Source organism: Uloborus diversus, chromosome 4 (assembly GCF_026930045.1).
Source record: "Uloborus diversus isolate 005 chromosome 4, Udiv.v.3.1, whole genome shotgun sequence".
Lineage (NCBI taxonomy): Eukaryota > Metazoa > Arthropoda > Arachnida > Araneae > Uloboridae > Uloborus > Uloborus diversus.
The window spans coordinates 12502790-12525036 of record NC_072734.1 but is presented as its reverse complement, the minus strand read 5'-3'; the positions used below and the strand labels follow the sequence as shown (position 1 = coordinate 12525036).

At 34.8% G+C, this 22247-nt stretch overlaps 1 protein-coding gene across 1 annotated transcript in view; it reads right to left on the bottom strand.

The window, feature by feature from the left end:
* Positions 1-4615: 4615 nt before the first annotated feature.
* The window catches only part of LOC129221358 (allatotropins-like), a 128397-nt gene continuing 110765 nt past the window's right edge, over positions 4616-22247 (bottom strand). Inside the window, exons 2-4 of the mRNA XM_054855828.1 lie at positions 13517-13707; positions 8668-8756; positions 4616-4940 (exon numbers count right to left, since the gene is read on the bottom strand). Coding sequence (XP_054711803.1) covers positions 4897-4940; positions 8668-8756; positions 13517-13695 — 312 coding nt within the window. The 5' untranslated portion in view covers positions 13696-13707 and the 3' untranslated portion in view covers positions 4616-4896. The remainder of the gene's footprint in view (positions 4941-8667; positions 8757-13516; positions 13708-22247) is intronic.

Sequence of the window (22247 nt, the reverse complement as noted above, 5' to 3'; positions counted from 1 at the left end):
CAAGGTAAAAAAAGACAGCACAGCAGGATTGTTTATTTTATTTTATTTTTTTTTCGTTAAGCACATACGCGGAGGAAAAAACACGTCGTGAGGGAGAAACAATTATAAAATGGTCTGTTTTGCTATTGACATAAAGTTGTCCGAGCTCCAAAAATGGTTCCCCATACCTGAAATCGCAAATCAATTTTAACTGAGAAAAAACACCTTTTTATTATATCAACTAATAATTTTTTTTTTCTTGGATATTTATGTTAAAATGGAGCCTAGAAAGAGGAGGCTAAAGGTTAAAATGAAAAGTTAGGGGCCCTGAAGAAAGTTGCATAGGGGCCCATAAATCCTGTCGAGTTCCTTGCCGCCAGGTATGACGGGTTAAAATTGCTTCTACGTTTGAACGAAGCCATCGCCTGTTTGGTGATATTCTGATAGTTGAAATAGTATTAACCCTAAACTCCACTAAATAGCGTTAAGCTGTTGACCATTCTTTCGTTTCTTCATTCCCCTGAAATGACACAGTCTTACCAGTAAAACTGTTAAGTTACCGAATCCAGTCCATCCTTGTCAAAATAAAGCCTTTCCCTGCATATTAAACATTACCAAAAAATATTATCAAATTATCATGCCGTGGCGCGAATTTATTGTTGGTGACTTCAGCGTTACTCGTCCATTGGCTATTATATATATGAGGATAATACAGTAGAACCTCGTTTATCCGGACTAACTGAGGCTAATAGAAATAAAAGAAAATCCGGGTAAAATGGCTAATAACCCGGCATATAATAACATTCTTTAATAAGCAAACTTTTCTTTGTTACAGCAAAAAACAAAATGCTTTGTAACGAAATTATTCACAGGTATCGTTTTTGGCAAACACTTTATCATTAATAGTTCAGCTGCAGTGATGTAGAACTGGTGCTACAAAGTACGCCATGTTGTTTGATAGATTAGTACTATACTGTATTGTACGTTCTACGCAGGAATTGTAGGTTTAATAAAAATAAAAATTGAACATTTGGCGGATTTATAGTTCCGTTCTTGCTGTCATGGTTTAAAATTATATAATTTTAGTCCAGATAATTTTTTTAACTCTACAAATTTGATCCAGTTGTACTGGAGATCTAGATAAACGGTGCTCGGATAAAAAAAACAATATTCTACTGTTATCCTCATATAAATAACACGCAATGATCGAGTAATCCGCGTGTTTCAACAATGAAACTCGCGCCACGGCATGATAATTTGATAATATGTTTTGGCAATGTTTAACATGTAGAGAAAGGCTTTATTGTGACAAGGCTAAACTCGATCCAGTAACTTAACTATTTTACTGGTAAGACTGTGTCATTTCAGGGGAATGAAGAAACCAATAATGGTTAAAAATTAACGCTATACACTGGAGTTTAGGGTTAATCCACTGGAGTTAGGGTTACCATTTCAACTATCAAAATATCACCCAACAGGCAATGGCTTCGTTCAAATGTAGAAGAGTAGAAGCAATTTTCACCTGTCATACCTTGACGGGCCGACTTTCTAGTAATAATTGTTGAGAATTAACATACGAAGGGCTTGGCAACAAAATTGATAATCAAGCGCCAGACGAAAAATGTTTCAAGAAAGCTATAGATTTGATATTTCGTGTCCAGGGGGATATTTTGATAATTGGGAATCTGGCGCGGTCCTCTGATTTTCGGCGTAAATAACTTTATTTTGGTAACCCTGCTGATTTATAGCAACCCTATGTGAATAGACGTTGCCTGTCTCTTTGTTTAGATTTGCAAAGAAAAATACCTCTCGCGCAGGTGCTGGAGCCAAAAATTGACGCCAATGAAGAAAGTTCGCCTGATTCCCAATTATCGAAATCTTCCCGTGTCCAGAGTCTTCCAAGTTGCTTGGTAGTGCCAGAAGCAGATCACAGTCCATTCGGTTTATTTGACTTTGACTAAAACAGTCTCCATCTTCGTTACGAGCTATTTTACTCAGTGTTACTGTATGTACTACATTATTGCTTTACCCCTGGTTCAGTTTTCTAAATAAATTTTGAGAAAATATCTATTTTTCCAAGTTGTTCTGCTTACTTACTTGAACTAGTGCGTTACTTTTTTACAAATTTAAGTAATTTTCATGAAGATACTTCCAGAACCGTTTCATCCTAACCATCAAATTCGTACGCAATATAAATACTTTAATCGTAACTGCGATACATATAAAGACGAAAATACAGGGCGAAAATCCAATTTATTGCTAAAATCAAGCTGCTGCTTTTTTGCATCTCTAAAATATTCCATTTTATCGTGTATTCATGATGTAGGAAACCGTCCATAATTGGAAACAGTTTCAAGATCAATTATTTTGTATCTTCTGATTTATTGCTGACTGAAAATGAATCCTAGGCATGTAACTGAGATTATATAAAGGTATTTCTTAGCAGTTTTGAAATGTTTCGAACTTCAGTAAAAGTTAAAGTTTATCAAATGAAAAGTAGCTACTAAGTACTTGCTAAGATTTTAAAAGATAAGTTTACGGTGTATCTTTCCCCCTATCAAGTAAATCATTTATTTATTTATTTATTTGTTTCAAGTAGAACGGTATTTGTTTTGCACTTTATTCAGATTAAAGCTTTGAAGAGAATTAACAAGATTTTCTTATTCAACTGCTTTAATACTTTTTTTTTCTTTCATATGCTATTTTATTTTCGAGAAAAAATTTTTAAACGGTTAGTTCAAAAAGAAGGTTATTTATTTATATATTTTTTGAGCAATCACGATTGCTTATTGCTTTCATTTGACTGTTTTGAGGTCCTATCATTTTATTTTCCCGCCAGCACCCTCTGCAGCACCACCGTCGACCGGCCGCCTCGCGATGCTGCTCGTCTAGCGAGAACCGTCTCCAGGTTGCGTCCATATCCTACACTTACACGCATACATACGCCTACACACATACACAAACACATACACACACAACTACACACACTCATGCCTGCACACAGACACAAACACACATGCCTACACACATACACATACCCCCTACACACATACTCCTCCCCACACACACATAAACATACACGCCTACATACACACACACGCACTCGTGATTGCAAAAAACATTAAAGGTCAAAATTCAAATTAATTTTTTTTTTAAATTTATTTTGTTTGTAATCTTTCCTAGAGATGAAAACTAAATTAATTGCTCAGTGATACAAAATTGGTCTGCTTTAATGTAAATTTTCTTTAATGATTCAAAACTTATCAGTAGTTTCAGTTAACTAACGCATCTAATTTATTAACTTGATTCTAAAAAATAAGTATGGGATCAAGAAATGATTAATGATTAAAAAAAAATGGGCCTGTTAATTTAATTTTGTGTTTTTAAGCATATGTTTAGCCCGTTGATTGGTATAAAAACTACATCCACTTTGTCTTAATAATAATAATAAAAAAAAAAGTACTGTATATTCAGACAACAGTTGTCTGACTATGTTATTCAAACAAGAGATAACTGCGCATGCGCCGAAACTGTAGTGCGAGTTGCTATTCTGACCACTGTTATCTGGTTATACACGTCATAAAAAAAATTTCCATTCTTTATAACTGCTTGCTTAAAGTTAGTCGTTGTGATACGTTCGGATCGTTTTTTTCTTTCTTAGTAATACAGATTGTTCAACTTCTTAAAGACTAAATATAGTGACAAAATTGTAAAGCTCGGCTTTAACTTCAAAGAACATGCTATCATTGAATTATAGTTTGCAGTGTAAAAAATCGCTTTTTATTCATTTAATAAATAATTGCTCGTGAAAAGTCTAATTTTTCAAGAAAGGAAAATACTCCTTTTCTCCATACAACAATCAAAAATTCAGTTTCCTCGCCATGTGTCATGATTTTTTTTTCCTGTGGTAATCACACATTTTGTAGTGTAAGAATCATTGAAATCACTGATATCTATTTCAAGCTACGAACTCCCTTCTTCTTGATTGCAGAAAATCAGTTGGGGAAGCGGATTGAATGCCATGGAGATCACTCAAAGGTTCCACGAAACTTTTTTTTTTCTTTTTCTTTTTTATAACGTTAAAATTAGTCGCCTAAAAATAAGGGGGATGTTTCGATAATTGGGAATCTAGTGCGGTCGTCTCATTTTTGGCAGAAATAATTTTATTTTGGTAACCCTGCTGATTTAAAGTAACCCTATGTTAATAGATTTTTTCGGTCTCTTTGTTTAGATTTGCGAAGAAAAATACCTCACGTGCATGCGCTGGAGCCAAAAATTGACGCCAATGAAGAAAGATCGCCAAATTCCCAATTATTGAAATATCCTCAAACTAAGATTTAAGTGAAGCTTTTAATCTGTATTTTTCAAATGAGCAGCAGAGAAAATATCAAAATAAATTAGAGGTTAGTGAAAGGAAGTAATATTTCAAATATTTACCTTTAAAAATAATGAATTGAGAAATTTACTGAAATCGTTTACATCTTATTCATAAAGTATTTGTACACAATGGATGCATAACATTGTCGACGGTTTAGGAATCGGTCATGACCCCCATGACATTACTCTTACTTCCACCCCTGTCAAGTTCTGTTTTGACAGTACCCAAAACCAAGAAAAATCTATTCGACAACATTGACTTTATTTTACTAATAATTTAAAGAACAATAGTTTTTCCTTTTTATTTACACAGATTGATTCTCCAGATATCTTGATCATATGGTACAGACTAAACAAATGCAGAAACTAAAATTAAATTTTGAAGTTCCTTTATTGCACTAAATCAATAAGCATGAACATTGCATTTCTCTTCGCCCCTTCGTGTGATATGAAATGATTCTTTAGAAAGGTAAAGGAACGCACTCATAGGGATATGGATACCTTCGTCTCACTTCAGCTCCAATTGAGCGTCACTGCACTTTAAACTGCTTGAAACATTTCGTCTGGATTTATCATGCCGTCACCTGTAGAAGAAAAATAACACAAGTTAAAGTGTTAATTTATGAAGTGTAATTTAATAATGCCCCAAGCAAGTTTGAAAGAGTACAAATTGTTTGTTTTGAATCAGTTGACATGATTCAATTGGCAAAAAAAGAAAAAAAAAGCGTAATGCACAAATAAAAGAAACTGAAATTAAACTTCACGTTATTAAATATTTCTTATAACTAACTACCATGCTTCTCTGATGGAGTTCTAAACACGCTAAAAATATTACCATGAAATAAAACCTGTACGGCACCTTTATAAAATTATCACTAAAGCCAATACTGCGTCTTTATAATAATAAAAATAAAACCATTGCAACACACAGGGTTCACCGATATATATCATGATACATATCACGATATATATCCGATATTTATTTTTTCAACTATGGTATTTTCAATGTAAAAAGTATGTCAATCATAGTAATTTCGTTTATTCATTATTAAAAATAACCAAAAAGTTATTTACTCTATTTTATAATGTATACATCATTAAGATATCAAAGTAATATACTATTCCTTTTTTACTTGTGTTTTGTATTCACAAAATTATTAGTAATGTAGTAATTTTAATGCATATTAAAAGTGCCTAATTAAATTTTAAACATTGCTCAGAAAAACAGAAAATGTCTTATGACTGTGCACCGACTAATGCATATTACTTATTTTTTAATTATATAACTGTAAAAGTAGCTAACAGAAGAAAAATGATTAAAACAGCTAATGCGAATTTAACTCCATTAAAATCGTTAGAAATGTAGACTGAACTATTAGATATAAATAATGAAAGAAACATTAATTTTAAGTCAACATATTGTAATTATAATATAAAAAATTAAAGATTGATTTGAGGATGCAATTACTACTTTGAAGACTTTAGTTTGCTAATTGAAAATATCGGTTATATATCAAAATATCCGACATATATCAAAATATCTGATATTTTCAAAAATATCATGATGTTTTCGAGCCCTGGCTACACCTATCATTCTAAACAATACTCTGTCTAAAAACACGTGCGTTGCCAACACAAACTTTTTACGATCCAAAGAAAAAAAAATCTACAAGAAAGGCAAACGATATTTAGCTGCCAAAGTTTTTATTTAAATGTATAGTTTCACAGAGTATTTACCGTCTGCTACCGAAAAGAACTACTTTCAATTGTTCTTTATCGTCTGTTATTAAAAAAAAAAACATCTTTTAAAGGGTATTCGTGATTCAAAGAAAAAAAAAAGGTCTCTCACTAATGGCGGCTGAAAGAGGTAAAACCAAAACCAACCCACCATATTGCAACGTCTGCACACCACCACGCACCAGTTATAAAAATTAATTTAGTACGAGTTTTGTGGCAAGAAAATACTGTAGGCGCCGCTTAATGTGATCACTGTTAATGTTATCATTCGCTTAATGTTATCAGAATCACGAAGTCCCGGAACACTTGTATGTTAACACACGTTAAAAAAGTCGGATCTTGTCATCAGTGTCTTCGTTTATTGTGATCACTTTTTCATAAACTTTCAATTTTTTCCCCGTTTTCGTTCCTCAATTAACAGAAATACATAGGCAAACCCTGACGAGACTAACTTTCTGTGTAGCATTTTGTGGTTTTCAATAGCAGTTCAAAATTTTTCTAGGAATGAAACAACAGAAAGTTCGTCCCCCAGTGACCACAGACTCCCCTTAAGAAAACTTTCTTTTGCAACTAAAAAAAAATTCAGTCGCTGGACATGTTGCAGGCATTGATGTAGGGCTTCCATTGTTGCCATTACTTTGCAAACTATTAAAGAATTATGTCGAGATTGAAAACAAAGCGAAGTTAAATTAAAATTTAAACAACAAGCAAAACCATGCTGGAAAAGATAGAAAAGCTGAATGTGCTTTAAAACTGGTTTACGAATGTCAGGGAAAACGGTCATATTTTACTTCACCTATTACTATGTGATTAAAAATTGCATAATTTAGCTTTAACTTTTTCTAATTCAGATATTTCCATTCTGTTAATTTAATAATTTATAATTTAAAACTGCGTTCAATTGAGTCACTGTGATTTTAATTTGAGGTTGCCAAAATAAATGAACCTTTTAATTGGAAAAAAAATCATTGTTTTGTGTCTCCTGGATTCTTTTCGGTTATTGTTATCAAATTATATTTGTCCCAAAGTGATCATATTAAACGGCGCCTACTGTATATTGTTACTTAGATTACAGGTCCAAAATCATTACTTCTTTCATTCTTTTTTTTTAAATTTTTTAGTTGTGCCACCATTGTCACCGGGCGGTGAGAGATATTAATTACGACTAACCAGTAAATATAACATCATGAATGTTTTATGAGTGTTATAGATTTGCGAATAAATCTATTTAAAGTAACCATGCGTAAAATGCTGATTTTCTTCTTTTTTGTTTCTTAGAGAGATGTGCTACTATTGCCGCTGATGAGCGATATGAAGAAAGTTCCTATTTTGGATCTTTCTTTAACTCAACCGTAACGGCAGCGAATGGTTTTTAAGATTCAAGTCTGCTGACAAATTACCTTGGTTTCACGGGAAACATGCTGTTAAACGCTCTGAATACTTCAAAATTCGTCTAATTGCGACCATGGGATGCTTAATTGTTTCATAGCCAAAACTATGCATCCGAGAATGAATATTTAACTTGATGTTTCAGATTTGAAAATTCATAGGCATACGTAGCATCTAGAATTTTAAAATATCAGCAGACAAAATTCATTCCCCTTCCCCCCCACAACCCAATGCTAATATAAGGTATGTTCGCATAGAGCAACCGGTTGACTGCTGATCGTATCGCGATTAGCTGATCTTATATGAAAACATGCTATGGACGGCATCAAATGAACCTCTGACGTCCTCAAATCAGCCAACCGGTTACTCAATTCGAACATGTTCACATGGTCAATTTTTTATGAAAGAAAACTAGTTTCAATATATTCCTTGGGCCGTAGTAGCACGATCGGTAGAGTGTCGGATTCGGGGCCGGAGGGTCCTGAGTTCGAACCTCGATGGTCGAAGATCCACCGTCGTCATTAAAGGGGACTGGGCGACGTTAAATATGCTCGTGGTCTCAATGTCCTCCAAGTGAAACGATACCTCTGGGGCTTCTAGCACTAGGTAGCTATTAGCTCGTGGTCTAATTCTAAATTCTCATTAACTGTTCAATCCGGTGATGGTGCTGCCATCTATCGGTATAAAAAATAATGGAGGCAAGGCATTCAGTAGGCAGTCCTCGACATAAATACAGTTGTAGTCAGTTGTGACTCGGAATCGAAATCGAAATCTATATGGTCCTTGTTACTCAATGTTCGTTACACATGTTCGAAAACTAGTAGTTTTATACTTTTTACATGCTTAAACAAAATTTTCATCAATTATTTGATTAGAATATAGTAATTAATTTTAAAACATTATTTAAAAAAAGAATTGTGATAAAAACGAGCAAAAAATATTTTAATTTCTTGCTGCCCGATTTCAAAATGAATTTACAAGTTTGCTTCGTTCAATAGGATACCGTTTCATCAAATCATTCAAAAAAAAAAAAAAAAAAAAAAAAAAAAAAAAAAAGAGAGAGAGAGAGAAAGAAACGAAAAAAAAAATTAAAACACAAGGAACGTTTTGAAAAAGTTCTTTAACAAAAATGATCATTCTTGTTAAATTTTATAATTGTGTCACAGATACCCAAACTCCTCTTACCATTTTGGTCTATAACTTTTTCCACTAAAAGTTTTGCCAAAGCAGGGCTCCTTGCAACTTGATCGGCTAACCAACTAGATGCAATGGGTCTGAAAGAGAAAAGTTTAATAAGAATTCTTTAACATGATAGTTAAAAATAACAATTTTGTTTATTTCCTGTCTTGCTAGTTACAGCTAATTATTAACATGTTTCAGGAAAACAATTAACTGAAAACTTGTTTTATTTTTTGCGGATTCATTCATTGATGATAAATTTCAATTTGATAAGATTTGTAACCATGGCGACGAAACTAAACTTAGCTTTTAGCTGCAAAGGGGGGGGGGAATACAACGTTCATTTTGACCATTTGTCTCGGATTTTTATCGTCTGCTGAATCTAAGTAAGTTTGGGATTTTAATTGCTATGTTTCTGAAGTTTTAATCATTGTGTGAGCTTTGAACAAATTTCATCCTTTGTAGTTTTTTTATTTTTTTTTATTCTTCAGGTTTAAAATAATATAAAATATCAGAAGAGTAGATGATTTCTCCTTTTTTATGTTTGTTGGAAGATTTCTTATAATCTGTGTAAAAGAACTAATTCGAATTTTCGAATTGAACTCCAGCAATAGCTTTTGGACATGATTGGTATTTGCACTATATCTCTTTCTTCAAGGGTATTTGTATAGCTTCCAAACCAAACAAACAGAAACTCAGATTACAGAAGAAGATAACCAACAAAATAGAAAAATGCTCGCTTAAAGCGTAATCTGCATTAACAGACATTTTTTTGCTTCTTGAAACGGAGGGAAACGATAACAATCACAGCGATAACAATAATAATTTCACACAAATTGTAATATCAGTGAAAAATAAACAATTAGTTAAAAAATTAGGGAGGGTACAAATTCTTTTGTCAGAGACTCCTTTTGAAAAATTGCTTACTTTATGGACGTAAAATAGATATAATTTGATTTGGAATGAACTTCAGTTAAAATAAATGGCGAAATTCCTTAGAATACGGAACTATTGATCACATACACACATGAGTGAGGACAGAAGGGGGCAGGATCCCTAGAGGAGAACCTCTGATCTCCGCTCTCATGCCTTATGCCACCAAAGATAATTTGAAATTGCATTTTTAGGATTTAAATTTGGAAATATTTCAGGAGGTGAGTGAATTAACAACCTATCCCCTCACCTGGCCAAAAAAAGCATAAAATGTGTTGTTGTTTTAATTAACTTTAATTTTAAGCAATTTTAGGGGGGGGGGACAAAAATCTCGGAGGTCGCCGCTTTCCTTGTGTAACGTTGGCAAATACAGTTTTAAAAATAGTTTTTTAAAGTTAGGAGAATGCCAAATCTCCCACCCCTCTCCCCATCAGCATCAAAGATAACTCAAAATTGTGATTTTTTAGAGCCTCAATGTCAGCAGATTTCCAGGAAGAGCAAATGTTTTTCTCGCCTAAGGTCACCGAGCAGAGACAATAAATCGTATTTTTTTGGTTTAAAATTTTTAAAAAACTCTTATTTAACGACCCCGTTCCCTCAGCAAACATCTCAACATATAGATTAAAATTGCGTTTCTAAAACTTCAATTTCAAAAAATTTCTGGGAATAGTTTCTGAATTCGAACAATTCTTTTAACGTCATCTAAGCTCTCCTAAAATGCGTTTTTATACTTCAATTTCAAAACCTTTCCATTGAGAGCATCTGAACATTTCCCATTCCCTTAACTTCATCAATCACCAAAGATTGCCTAAAATTGCGTTTTTAAAGCTTCTGTTTCAGAAACTTTCCGGGGAGACTCCCCAACTCTTTGAGGCCACCAAATGTAACCTAACATTGACTTCAATTTTGAAAAAGGACTGAGAAGGGAACTCCAAACTCCCTTGTCCTGAACTGAACTAAACTAAAATTACCGTGACGGGAGATTTTTTGTGTGACTTGAGTTTTGATGTGAATTTTCAAAATTGACTTGGAGGTGATCCCTGAAACCTTTCTCCCGACAGTCTCTTATGCTACCAAAGATAGACTACAACTGCACTTGTAAGACTTCAATTTGGAAAAATTCTCGCGGATGTTTTCTCCTTCTACTGCCGCCCTTTTTTTCAGGTTACCAATGAACCTGAAACTGTTTTATAGAACTTATAACTCGTGGTATCTATCTTTATGATATCATATATGGTACCTATCAAAGCAATAAATTGCAATTGAAGAACTGTTTAGTTTTTAGCTATTGTTTTGCATTTTTATAAATTCACCCTTAAAAAAATGAAACTTACTATAGGATCCTAAAGGACGATGGATAAGGGCGGAAGTTTCAAGTCTAAATGTTGCGTTTATGCTTGCTCCTACCTAAGGAGAATCCTGGCTGCGCCCATGCAGTCACGCTTGTTTATTAAATGCAATGAATATAATCTGATATTTTATACAATGATGGTTTTTATGCCAGGCAAACGTAGAATGTTAGATTTTATGCATTGCCCGATAATACGAGGTTTGTTCGAAAAATACGTATAAATGAGTCGGGGTGATGTATCATGGCGTCGCATCGTGGAGGCGCCATCAGGTGGTACAACCACTGTAGCCTGTCCCCTCAACGCTCAATTTGAGTCAGAGCGCTCTGCGTGTAAAGCCCTGGTTTTCTAGGAGCGAATCGCCGATCTTAGACGTCGCTCCTCGCCTCGACGCTGAAATCAAAGTCAAGTAGATTCCAACGTGGCCATTCAAGACATCAATTTAGCTCGGGCGCGCATGTGCAGACGAATCAAGTTTTCGCCTAGGCGAGGAGCGACGCTGACGATCGGCGAGTTAGCTCCTAGGAAACCAAGTAGGGGTGTGCGGCTGCTTGTTGAAAGTTTTACTCTTTTTCACCTGCCGTCGGCATAGAGCTCTCTCTGATTGAAGAACAGCGCATCAGCATCAAGTTTCTTGCAAAGCTAGGCAAGAATGGCCGTGAAATTTTTGAGAGTTTGAAACAGGTTTACGGAGACAATTCTCTGAAAGAACCAACCATGAACAAGCGGATAAAAGGCCGAGAAGACGTGGAAGGAGACTCTCGCCCAGGACGCCTCTCGACATCGAGTTCTGATGAAGATGTTGAACGAATTCGGGCTTGTGTTCTTAAAGGCCGTAGATTGACAGTCAGAATGATAGCTGACGAGCTGTCAATACCCCAAAACAATCGTTCACGAAACTCTGGCAAACTGAAATGAAGAAATGCGCCCGCTAACACGTCGCTAGTTGTGTGTGAGTTTATGGCTCGAAGCTCTATCACCGAGACAGACCACCCGCCTTATTCACCCGATTTAGCCCCTTGTGATGCCTCCCTGTTCCCGAAAAGCAAAATCGGGGGGGGGGGGGGGACACTTGGGAGATGTGGAGGCTATCAAGGCAGAAACGACACGGCAGCTGAACAGCATCACAACTGAAGACTTTCAGAACTGTTCAGTGGAAACGGCGTTGGCAGAAGTGCATCTTGTCTAAGGGAGAGTACTTTGAAGCAGACTATATTGTAATGCCTGAATAATTGTTAAACACAGCTATTATTTAACTTTTATACGTATTTTCCGGACAAACCTCGTATATATATAATCCGCAAAAATACGCCCTTTCTCTGATCATTTTCACTTTTCACTCCAGAGTCCCTTGTACCAACCACTATTGTGGCTTAATCAGTTGGATGGGACCCGGAAGACCCTCTGATTTTTTGAACCAGACCAGAAACCGAGCAATCCCTGGTCCCTGATCCAGTCTCTGATCATTTGATGTGTATTACTGAAGTAATAATAATAATAATCCAAGGGAATGCAAGTGATTTCTCTTTCTTGATTTTCCCAAATAACGGGTCTGACTCCAGAAATGAAACTTATTTTTAACACGCTTTTATTAGCTTCACCTGCATGTATGTACGTATGTATGTACCTTGTAACGGAATCTTTCAGCTCAAATTTCGCCCACTTCCTGCAATCGGATTATGTTGAAATTCGGCACGCGACCTCAGAACCGATGACAATGCAATATTCTATAATCAAATTAATTAATTAACTCTTTTAATTGTTAGTTTCCTCCAATTTTAATCAATATTTTGGCATAAATCCAACAATGTGAAAAAGAAAAAAGTTTTAAAAAATACATTAAAAAATGCTCGCAAAAATTATTTCAAGATATCTACAAAAACCTTTAATTTTTCTGCATCAGACAAAATTTGTTTCAATGTTCCAAGGTAATTAGAACATGAGATATAATTGTTTTTAACTAATTTCATGCCAAAATTTAGGTGAGTCTTCAATTGGAAATTCATTGCTGATCAGACCATTGTTGAACAAAACTTTTATTCAAATGCATCTCAAATTTTCAAAGTAATGTAGATACGATTTCCGCACACATACATCGATGACTGAGATGGATTAGTTTTTTTTGGGCAAATTTCATAAATATAAAAGATTTTAAACAATGTTGAAATGAATATTTAAAAACAAGAAAATAAAATAATAGTTTAAAAAACTAAAAAAACACGCTTTCGTAGCAAAATGAACTAAAAAGTGAAAAATAATCTTTGGATGATAGTAGTTGACCAATCACTTAATTTTAATGTAATACAAAAAAGCGTGGGGGGCTTCTTATCAGTTGTCTTGAATTTCTTCCATTTGTTGTCCATGCAAAAATGTAAATAGAAGCCGCCCGCGGTTTTTTGTATTACATTAAAATTAAGTGATTGGTCAACTACTATCATCCAAAGATTATTTTTCACTTTTTAGTTCATTTTGCTACGAAAGCGTGTTTTTTTTTAGTTTTTTAAACTATTATTTTATTTTTACATCATAAAACTTGTTTTCGCATTCTTGCACATCTCTCGAGTGCTGTTTACCTGTTGAAGTCACTGTGCATGCTGAGATCGTCAAACACTTCTGGTTGCATCCTTTTTCCGAACCCCCTTGCCGTGGAAAGGGCGGCATTGCGGAAACCTCGCTTTTGTCGAGAGGGGGCGCTACTGCAGACCGCGACGACGACCATAATGGTGAAGATTATCAGGCTGATTCGACTCATGTTTTATTAGATCTAGAAAAAAGAAAAAATAGTATAATTGGAGTTCAGCAACATCTTGACATTTCAGATTTTCAAATCAAAGAGAAACAAAAATCAATATGTTTGAAGGTAATGCAGTGATTCAGAGTAATTTGGCCCACAATTCCTTCGTTTCTTACTGTTCCTCCCGTATTTTAACAGTGATATTGTGTCAATTGGCGTAAAACGAAAAACAAACATACTAATTCCTAAAGAAAGTATTAAGTAGTAATCCAAAGTTAAGAAATATTAATAATTGTAATGAAGCTAATATTTAATTGGTTCAAAATTACTTCGTCATTTACTGTTACTTCGTACCATGTGACAAATTGAATCAATGAAGTATTTTTACATAAGAAATTTTGAAACAGAAAAGTATCTCAATTATACGGGATAACTTGGACCAAAGTCAATCCGGATAATCCAGGTAATAAACAAAACACATTCTAAAACAAACAGACATCTTTTATTACAGCAAAAAATAATGCTTTGTAGCACAGTTATGTAGCATTGTTTCAGACAAACACCTTATCATTAATAGCTCAGTTTCAGTGATGTCGGACTCATGCTCTAAGAGGCTTGTTGTTTGTTGTAGAGGCTTGTCTATATATATAATTCTCTTACGTGCCGGCAAATGAAGGGGTGAATTTCTAAACCTCTGTTGGCAACACTTCGCCGATAAATCATGTAAACAAACTTCTACGTTGTTTTGAAATCTTGAATCACAGAATACTCAACGAACTTTTTTTTTTTTGAGATGAGTTTGAGTCGGGCTGTGGCCCATTTCAACCTTAATCAGCAAAGAAAAGCTCAAAGAAGGCAGGAAACCGTTCTTGAATCCAATTTAAGACGAGCCATTTCCAGAGTTGTATTCTCTGATTCGCTGCCGATAATTTTTAGCGGCTGGGGAATTTTCAGTCAGCAGTTCCTTCAACAGATCAGGTGCGTCACACAATGCCGGTAACCGCACCTTTCCGTCATGGCAACATTTAGTATATTTATTTGCAGTATTACGCTCTTTCTGCCAATAAAGAGCACCACAAAATTCGCATTCTTCACACATTGCTCCACAATCATGTTCATCGGCAATGTTGTTTTGAACGCGTAGGCGCTTTGAGCGTCGTCTATTCTCTGCTTCAGTACGACAGTTCAGTTCAAAATGAATAACCGAGAAAGAATTTACTTTATTCCTTTTATTCTCAGCTGAAAGGTTTCGCCAAATTTGTTTAGGGTTATAGTAGTTTTAGTATTGTGCAAGCAAAGTAGCCTTGGCGAGTTTTCGCGTTTTTAGTTAAACCATTTTTTGTTCGTGACGTGGCAAGGATTCAGAATAACAACAAGAAGGACAAACGTTTGAGAAAATATGTTTGGTGCTCTCTGAGCCTGTTTTTAGTCATGGCCAGCTCTATGTGGCATTATCAAGAACAAGATCTTTTGAAGCAGTGTCAGTTGTGGCTCCCAAACGGGACATTTTTAATTGTGTATATGAGGAAGTTTTCTCAGATTAGAATATATAAGAGTGTAAATATGTAAATATATAAGAGTGTAAATAATGTAAATACATCCCTCGGGGGAGCCTGTAACCCCTAGAGGGCGCGTCCCCAGGTGGCGGATAGGGGAATGCCTTCATTGGTTTTCCAATGGGTGGTAGAAGGGAAATAAAATACCTTCCGCGGACCAACAGGTAGAAGTGCAATCTCTCCAAAGCAATGACAGACACTTTTGTATCTATAATGGTAAAGTTGTGCACATTGCCAAGGCAGTCATCTTACATACAGCAAAGTTAAACTGTCGAAAATCTGGCTAAAGCAGACAAATTAACATTATGAACGTAATTTTCATATTGGTTAAATGGATGGTGACCTAAATGCAATTACCAACTTTAATTTTTACGGAAAATTTTAGCTAGGCTAATGTATTGGCATACAGCGAGCGAGCGAAGCGAGCATGGATCGCGAAGCGATCCACAGGGAACTGCGTAAGCAGTTCCGGGGGTTGGCGAGCGATAGCGAGCAGGGGGCGATAGCCCCCTAGTATAATTTATTGTGCGATCTATGCAGAAGATATGCGTGCAATCAAAATAAAAAGCAAATGTTTGGTGTACTTATAGTACCATTCTTGATATTATAATTTATTTTGAAATTATCATTTAAGTGAATATAATTTTTTGAATTCTGTACATTTGGTTCTGATTAACTGGAGATCCGAATAAACGGGGACCGGAAAAAAGGGATTCTGTGATTACAAATCAGCATTAATGAGTAGGATAGACCGGGGCACGTTTATGCGGATTTTTTTCAATGAATTTTCTAATTTTTACTTTCTTCTATATCTAATATATAGAAGAAAGTATTGGATTCGTGCAAATTTTCGAATTTCGAATTTTGACGGATTCGAACGTTTTGAGGTGTGCTGAGTCCATTTCGACCATTTTTGGAAAATGTCTGTCTGTGTGTGTGTGTGTGTGTGTGTGTGTGTGTGTGTGTATGTATGTGTGTCACGTCTGTGTGTGACCAGTTTTTTGTGGCCCCTCTACAACAAAAACTACCGCAAGAAATCGAACGAAATTTAGTACACATATGTGCCTCTATGTGAACTTGTGCCCATTAGTTTTTGGCGCGAATTCCTCCAAGGGGGGTGGAGCAATGGGACGTTTTTCGACTTACGCGTGCTTGCTATTCCTCAAGAAGTAACTGGCGGAATCAAACAAAATTTGGTCCATACGTTGGTATTAACAGGAACAGGTGCTGATTCAATTTTGGTGTCAATAACTCAAACGGGAGTTGAGCTATAGAACGTTTTTTGTCGTCAATTGTGACTGCTGTATCTCAAGAAATAATGCACGGAATGAAAGAAAAATTTATCGGCAAGTAGCCCTTAGTGGGTATAAGAACTGATTTTATTTTTGTGTCAACAGCTAAAAAGGGGGTAGCGCAATCACCCGTTCTTTTTTTCCATTTTGAGTGCCCTATCTCAAGAAGTAATGCTATGTTCTGGTTGAAATTTGGAATATATGTGAATCCATATGTAAACAGGCTTTGGTTCTATTTTGACGCCGATCGCTCCAAGAGGTGTTGATTTTTTTTTTTTTTTTTTTTGCGAATAAAAATATTTTTATTAATGCAACAATAAGAAAGATAAATCGTAATAGATTGTCGTCTGCGTATTTCTCGTGATTTTAATTGTATGGAAATGATCGGAAATATTATTTCAATGATTTAAAAATTTTAACTGTTGCCATCTTATGTTTGTTAACAAATAAAATATTTGTAATTAATTCAAGTAAGGCGTTTAAAATAACTTTCAATTTTCGCTCTTTGCTTTGCTTTTGCAATAATTCAGACATTGGGATAGTCGTCAAGTTTTTGCATGTGTCATTTTTTTTTTGTTGGGAATATTGCTTCCTCGTCAAGCATGGGGAGGGATCAGAAAAAAAAAAGAAAAATATAGAAGAAAGTTTCGTGATGGCCACAACATACTAGTTATGTTTTAACTTAGAAAATTTTAGACATTGCGGTTTTATGAAGCAGTTAATGGAGTCAAAATTGATATATTCAGTTGTCTAAAAATTATTTTTGAGTTCAAGTCAGTTGCGTAAATTTGCCCCGGACACGGGGCACGTTTACGCATATTTATTTTGACCCCTAACGGGGTTCTTTCAGTGTTTTGAACATAATGTCTTACCAGCCCTAAACTAAAGCAAATTACATGCAGACTGAATAGTGTCTAAAGTTGAAGTGAAGGGGCATGAAGTCAGCACTTTATGATTCTAAGCTATAAAAATTAAATGGTAATTTTCAAAACTAAACAGCCGGAAAATACTAAAACTGTTTGAGACAGCTTCTGGATCGAAAAAAAAAAAATGTCAGGGGTATATTTAAGTAAAACACAGTAAGAACGATCGTAAAGGTACTCCGACGTTCAACGCGTAAACATCGCCAAATTTGGATTTACAGTTGGCTCTCTGTTTAACGACGTTCTATTTAACGACTTTCTCTATTTAACGACGGCTATTCAGGGTCCCAGATGGTCCACTGTAGTCTTAAAAGCATGCTATTTAAGGAAGCTTTCTACTTAAGGACGATTTTTTGTGGTCCCTTGAAAGTCGTTAAACAGAGAGCCAACTGTATTTTTAACGTGCTAAAACGTTTGATAACGTTTCAATTCATGCAAATACAATTCTCAAAAAAGGATAAAATTCTGCAAATTTTTATTTATTTGTTCTTTCTTAACTAAGTATTATTTATTCACAATAAACTTCAAAGCGTACAACACAAAATGTACTCAACTTGGTAGAAAACAGATTATTCTTTCTGCATACTGATGGAGCGAAGCTCGACTAAAGCTCAAAAATTTGTGGGAATATTTGCTAGGGATCAATCTGTTCTGACTGTTGGCTCTCCAGTTATAATTCGTCTTGAAAAAAGAGCACTGTGTAAACGTGCCCCATGCATAAACGTGCCCTGATCTAACCTACTTCCATCAAACAATCACTTCAGAATCATTGTATTATACAATGAATTACGTGCAAATGAATACGTGCTCGTTTAGTAATTTACTCCTTTTTCATCATTCTGATTTACTTCATACTTACCTAGTTAGTTTAGTGATTTTATATTCTAGTATATGCCTGTTTGTTTAAAGTTTTTCTAGAAGGTCGCCGTATGCTACGACCTCTTTTAAATTGTTATAACAAGCAATATAGGAGGAATAGTTTTTCAGCTTCCAAAAGCAAACCGACTGGTTGCCATAGGTAGCTGATTATGAATTCTGCTCAACATCTTTTGTAGTTCTACCAAAAGAAATGCAGCAGCGGGACCCCGCTAGAAAAAATTATTTAGATTAAATGCTTTGAAAATTGATTCAAAAAAAAAAAAAAAAAAAAACTTTCCCAAACTGAGCAATAATAACATTAACACAGCATAAAATTCACAACGGGGGGGGGGGGGGGAGAGTGATGTCTTACATAAAAAATTCTGGTACTTGAGTAACCTATAACTTTGCTTAAGTTTAAAATATTTTTTGGTAAGGCGATTATCTACCTAGAGCAACTTTTTCCATACCATTAACTGAATGAGGTCGTTTCTAAAATTTTAAAAGTATTTTTTTCTGAAAGAGCATGCTTAAAAACATAGGATCTGACCAGTTTTTAAATAATTTATTTATGTTTAAAAATTTAAAAAAAATACTTAAATCGTTGCGCTTTCATAGTTTACACTTCTGTCGTGTGATATCACAAATGATGTAATGCCATTCAATGTTGCCATTCACAGAACAAAATGTTTAATTCGCATTTTTACTCACGTGTATTGGCAACGATATGGTTGATAGCAAGCGTAGAGCGCAATTTTAATTCGCTGCTTGATTATCATAACGTGGAAAACACGGTACAAAATGCGCCAAATTGCATCATTTGTGACGTCATAAAGACCACGCCTTGTTTGAAAAATCGGACATTTTAAAAAATTAATTTAAAAAGAAACTGTCGGGAAATGAAAGTATTTTCTGGGTCCATGTAACTTTTTTTGCTCATTCTATCCATTTCAATGACTAAACGTAGTACTTTTGACTGAAGGAAACCACCCCATTATCAATAACAGCTCTTACAAAAGAGCACTAAATAAGCACGAATAAACAAGGAATATTTCTGCTGACTTAATCGATAACACCGGTTTATTGCCTTACCATTTATAGCTTTTACGATCAAGATAAAGTCTATAGTGTCGTAAGCTCTTTGATCCAGCCTGTTGGATAATTTAACGCTAAAAAATTAGTATCCATAACCAGATCAAAGAACAATATTTTTTTTTCTTAAAACACGTAAAAAACGATTAAAATTTCAACTGTTCACGGGAAAATTTTACAAAAAATAACGGGAATGTTTCTAAAATAAAATCGTCTGAAACCGTATTTTAAAACTATATTCTCAAAACTGGAATCGAACAGGAAAGATTTCGAATTATGAAGTCAATCATGCACGGTTTTGTAGAACCTCTTCTTGAAGCGAAGGGAAAAGATGAAACAGTACTCCCCGAGGAAGTTATAACGACGTTTCAAGCTCATGATTCTTTCATGAGTTATATAATGGTCAATCGTGCAGAAATGTGATAGGCCACTTTATAAAAATATACTTTCATGTATTCGTAAACTTTATATTCTGCTGACTTTTGATGGTTTTTTTCTTTTTTTTTCACTTTACGGAAATTTGATGTTAGTGCAGTTTTATGTATCGTTGATCATAAAAATAGCTGAAGATGTTTTTTAGTCCTTTGGTGTGAATACTTTTCGTTGCTATCAAAATATTCGTATTTTTAAAAAGGACAAATCGCTACTAATAAACGAATTTTAATCTCAAAATATAACTCAAAAAGCTGCGGTGGACTTATGTTTTCAAGCAACCAAGTTGAATTTGCATATATTTTGACTTTTAACTGAAAATTTTAGCCTCCAAGTGTGTGGCAACGGTAACGACAAGGCAAGTTCACATAGAGGCACATATGTGTACTAAATTTCGTTCGATTTCTTGCGGTAGTTTTTGTTGTAGAGCGGCCACAAAAAACTGGTCACACACAGACGTGACACACATACATACACACACACACACACACACACACACACACACACACACAGACATTTTCCAAAAATGGTCGAAATGGACTCAGCACACCTCAAAACGTTCGAATCCGTCAAAATTCGAAATTCGAAAATTTGCACGAATCCAATACTTTCTTCTATATATTAGATATAGAAGAAAGTAAAAATTAGAAAATTCATTGAAAAAAATCCGCATAAACGTGCCCCGGTCTATCCTACTCATTAATGCTGATTTGTAATCACAGAATCCCTTTTTTCCGGTCCCCGTTTATTCGGATCTCCAGTTAATCAGAACCAAATGTACAGAATTCAAAAAATTATATTCACTTAAATGATAATTTCAAAATAAATTATAATATCAAGAATGGTACTATAAGTACACCAAACATTTGCTTTTTATTTTGATTGCACGCATATCTTCTGCATAGATCGCACAATAAATTATACTAGGGGGCTATCGCCCCCTGCTCGCTATCGCTCGCCAACCCCCGGAACTTGCTCACGTGTATTGGCAACGATATGGTTGATAGCAAGCGTAGAGCGCAATTTTAATTCGCTGCTTGATTATCATAACGTGGAAAACACGGTACAAAATGCGCCAAATTGCATCATTTGTGACGTCATAAAGACCACGCCTTGTTTGAAAAATCGGACATTTTAAAAAATTAATTTAAAAAGAAACTGTCGGGAAATGAAAGTATTTTCTGGGTCCATGTAACTTTTTTTGCTCATTCTATCCATTTCAATGACTAAACGTAGTACTTTTGACTGAAGGAAACCACCCCATTATCAATAACAGCTCTTACAAAAGAGCACTAAATAAGCACGAATAAACAAGGAATATTTCTGCTGACTTAATCGATAACACCGGTTTATTGCCTTACCATTTATAGCTTTTACGATCAAGATAAAGTCTATAGTGTCGTAAGCTCTTTGATCCAGCCTGTTGGATAATTTAACGCTAAAAAATTAGTATCCATAACCAGATCAAAGAACAATATTTTTTTTTCTTAAAACACGTAAAAAACGATTAAAATTTCAACTGTTCACGGGAAAATTTTACAAAAAATAACGGGAATGTTTCTAAAATAAAATCGTCTGAAACCGTATTTTAAAACTATATTCTCAAAACTGGAATCGAACAGGAAAGATTTCGAATTATGAAGTCAATCATGCACGGTTTTGTAGAACCTCTTCTTGAAGCGAAGGGAAAAGATGAAACAGTACTCCCCGAGGAAGTTATAACGACGTTTCAAGCTCATGATTCTTTCATGAGTTATATAATGGTCAATCGTGCAGAAATGTGATAGGCCACTTTATAAAAATATACTTTCATGTATTCGTAAACTTTATATTCTGCTGACTTTTGATGGTTTTTTTCTTTTTTTTTCACTTTACGGAAATTTGATGTTAGTGCAGTTTTATGTATCGTTGATCATAAAAATAGCTGAAGATGTTTTTTAGTCCTTTGGTGTGAATACTTTTCGTTGCTATCAAAATATTCGTATTTTTAAAAAGGACAAATCGCTACTAATAAACGAATTTTAATCTCAAAATATAACTCAAAAAGCTGCGGTGGACTTATGTTTTCAAGCAACCAAGTTGAATTTGCATATATTTTGACTTTTAACTGAAAATTTTAGCCTCCAAGTGTGTGGCAACGGTAACGACAAGGCAAGTTCACATAGAGGCACATATGTGTACTAAATTTCGTTCGATTTCTTGCGGTAGTTTTTGTTGTAGAGCGGCCACAAAAAACTGGTCACACACAGACGTGACACACATACATACACACACACACACACACACACACACACACACACACACACACAGACATTTTCCAAAAATGGTCGAAATGGACTCAGCACACCTCAAAACGTTCGAATCCGTCAAAATTCGAAATTCGAAAATTTGCACGAATCCAATACTTTCTTCTATAT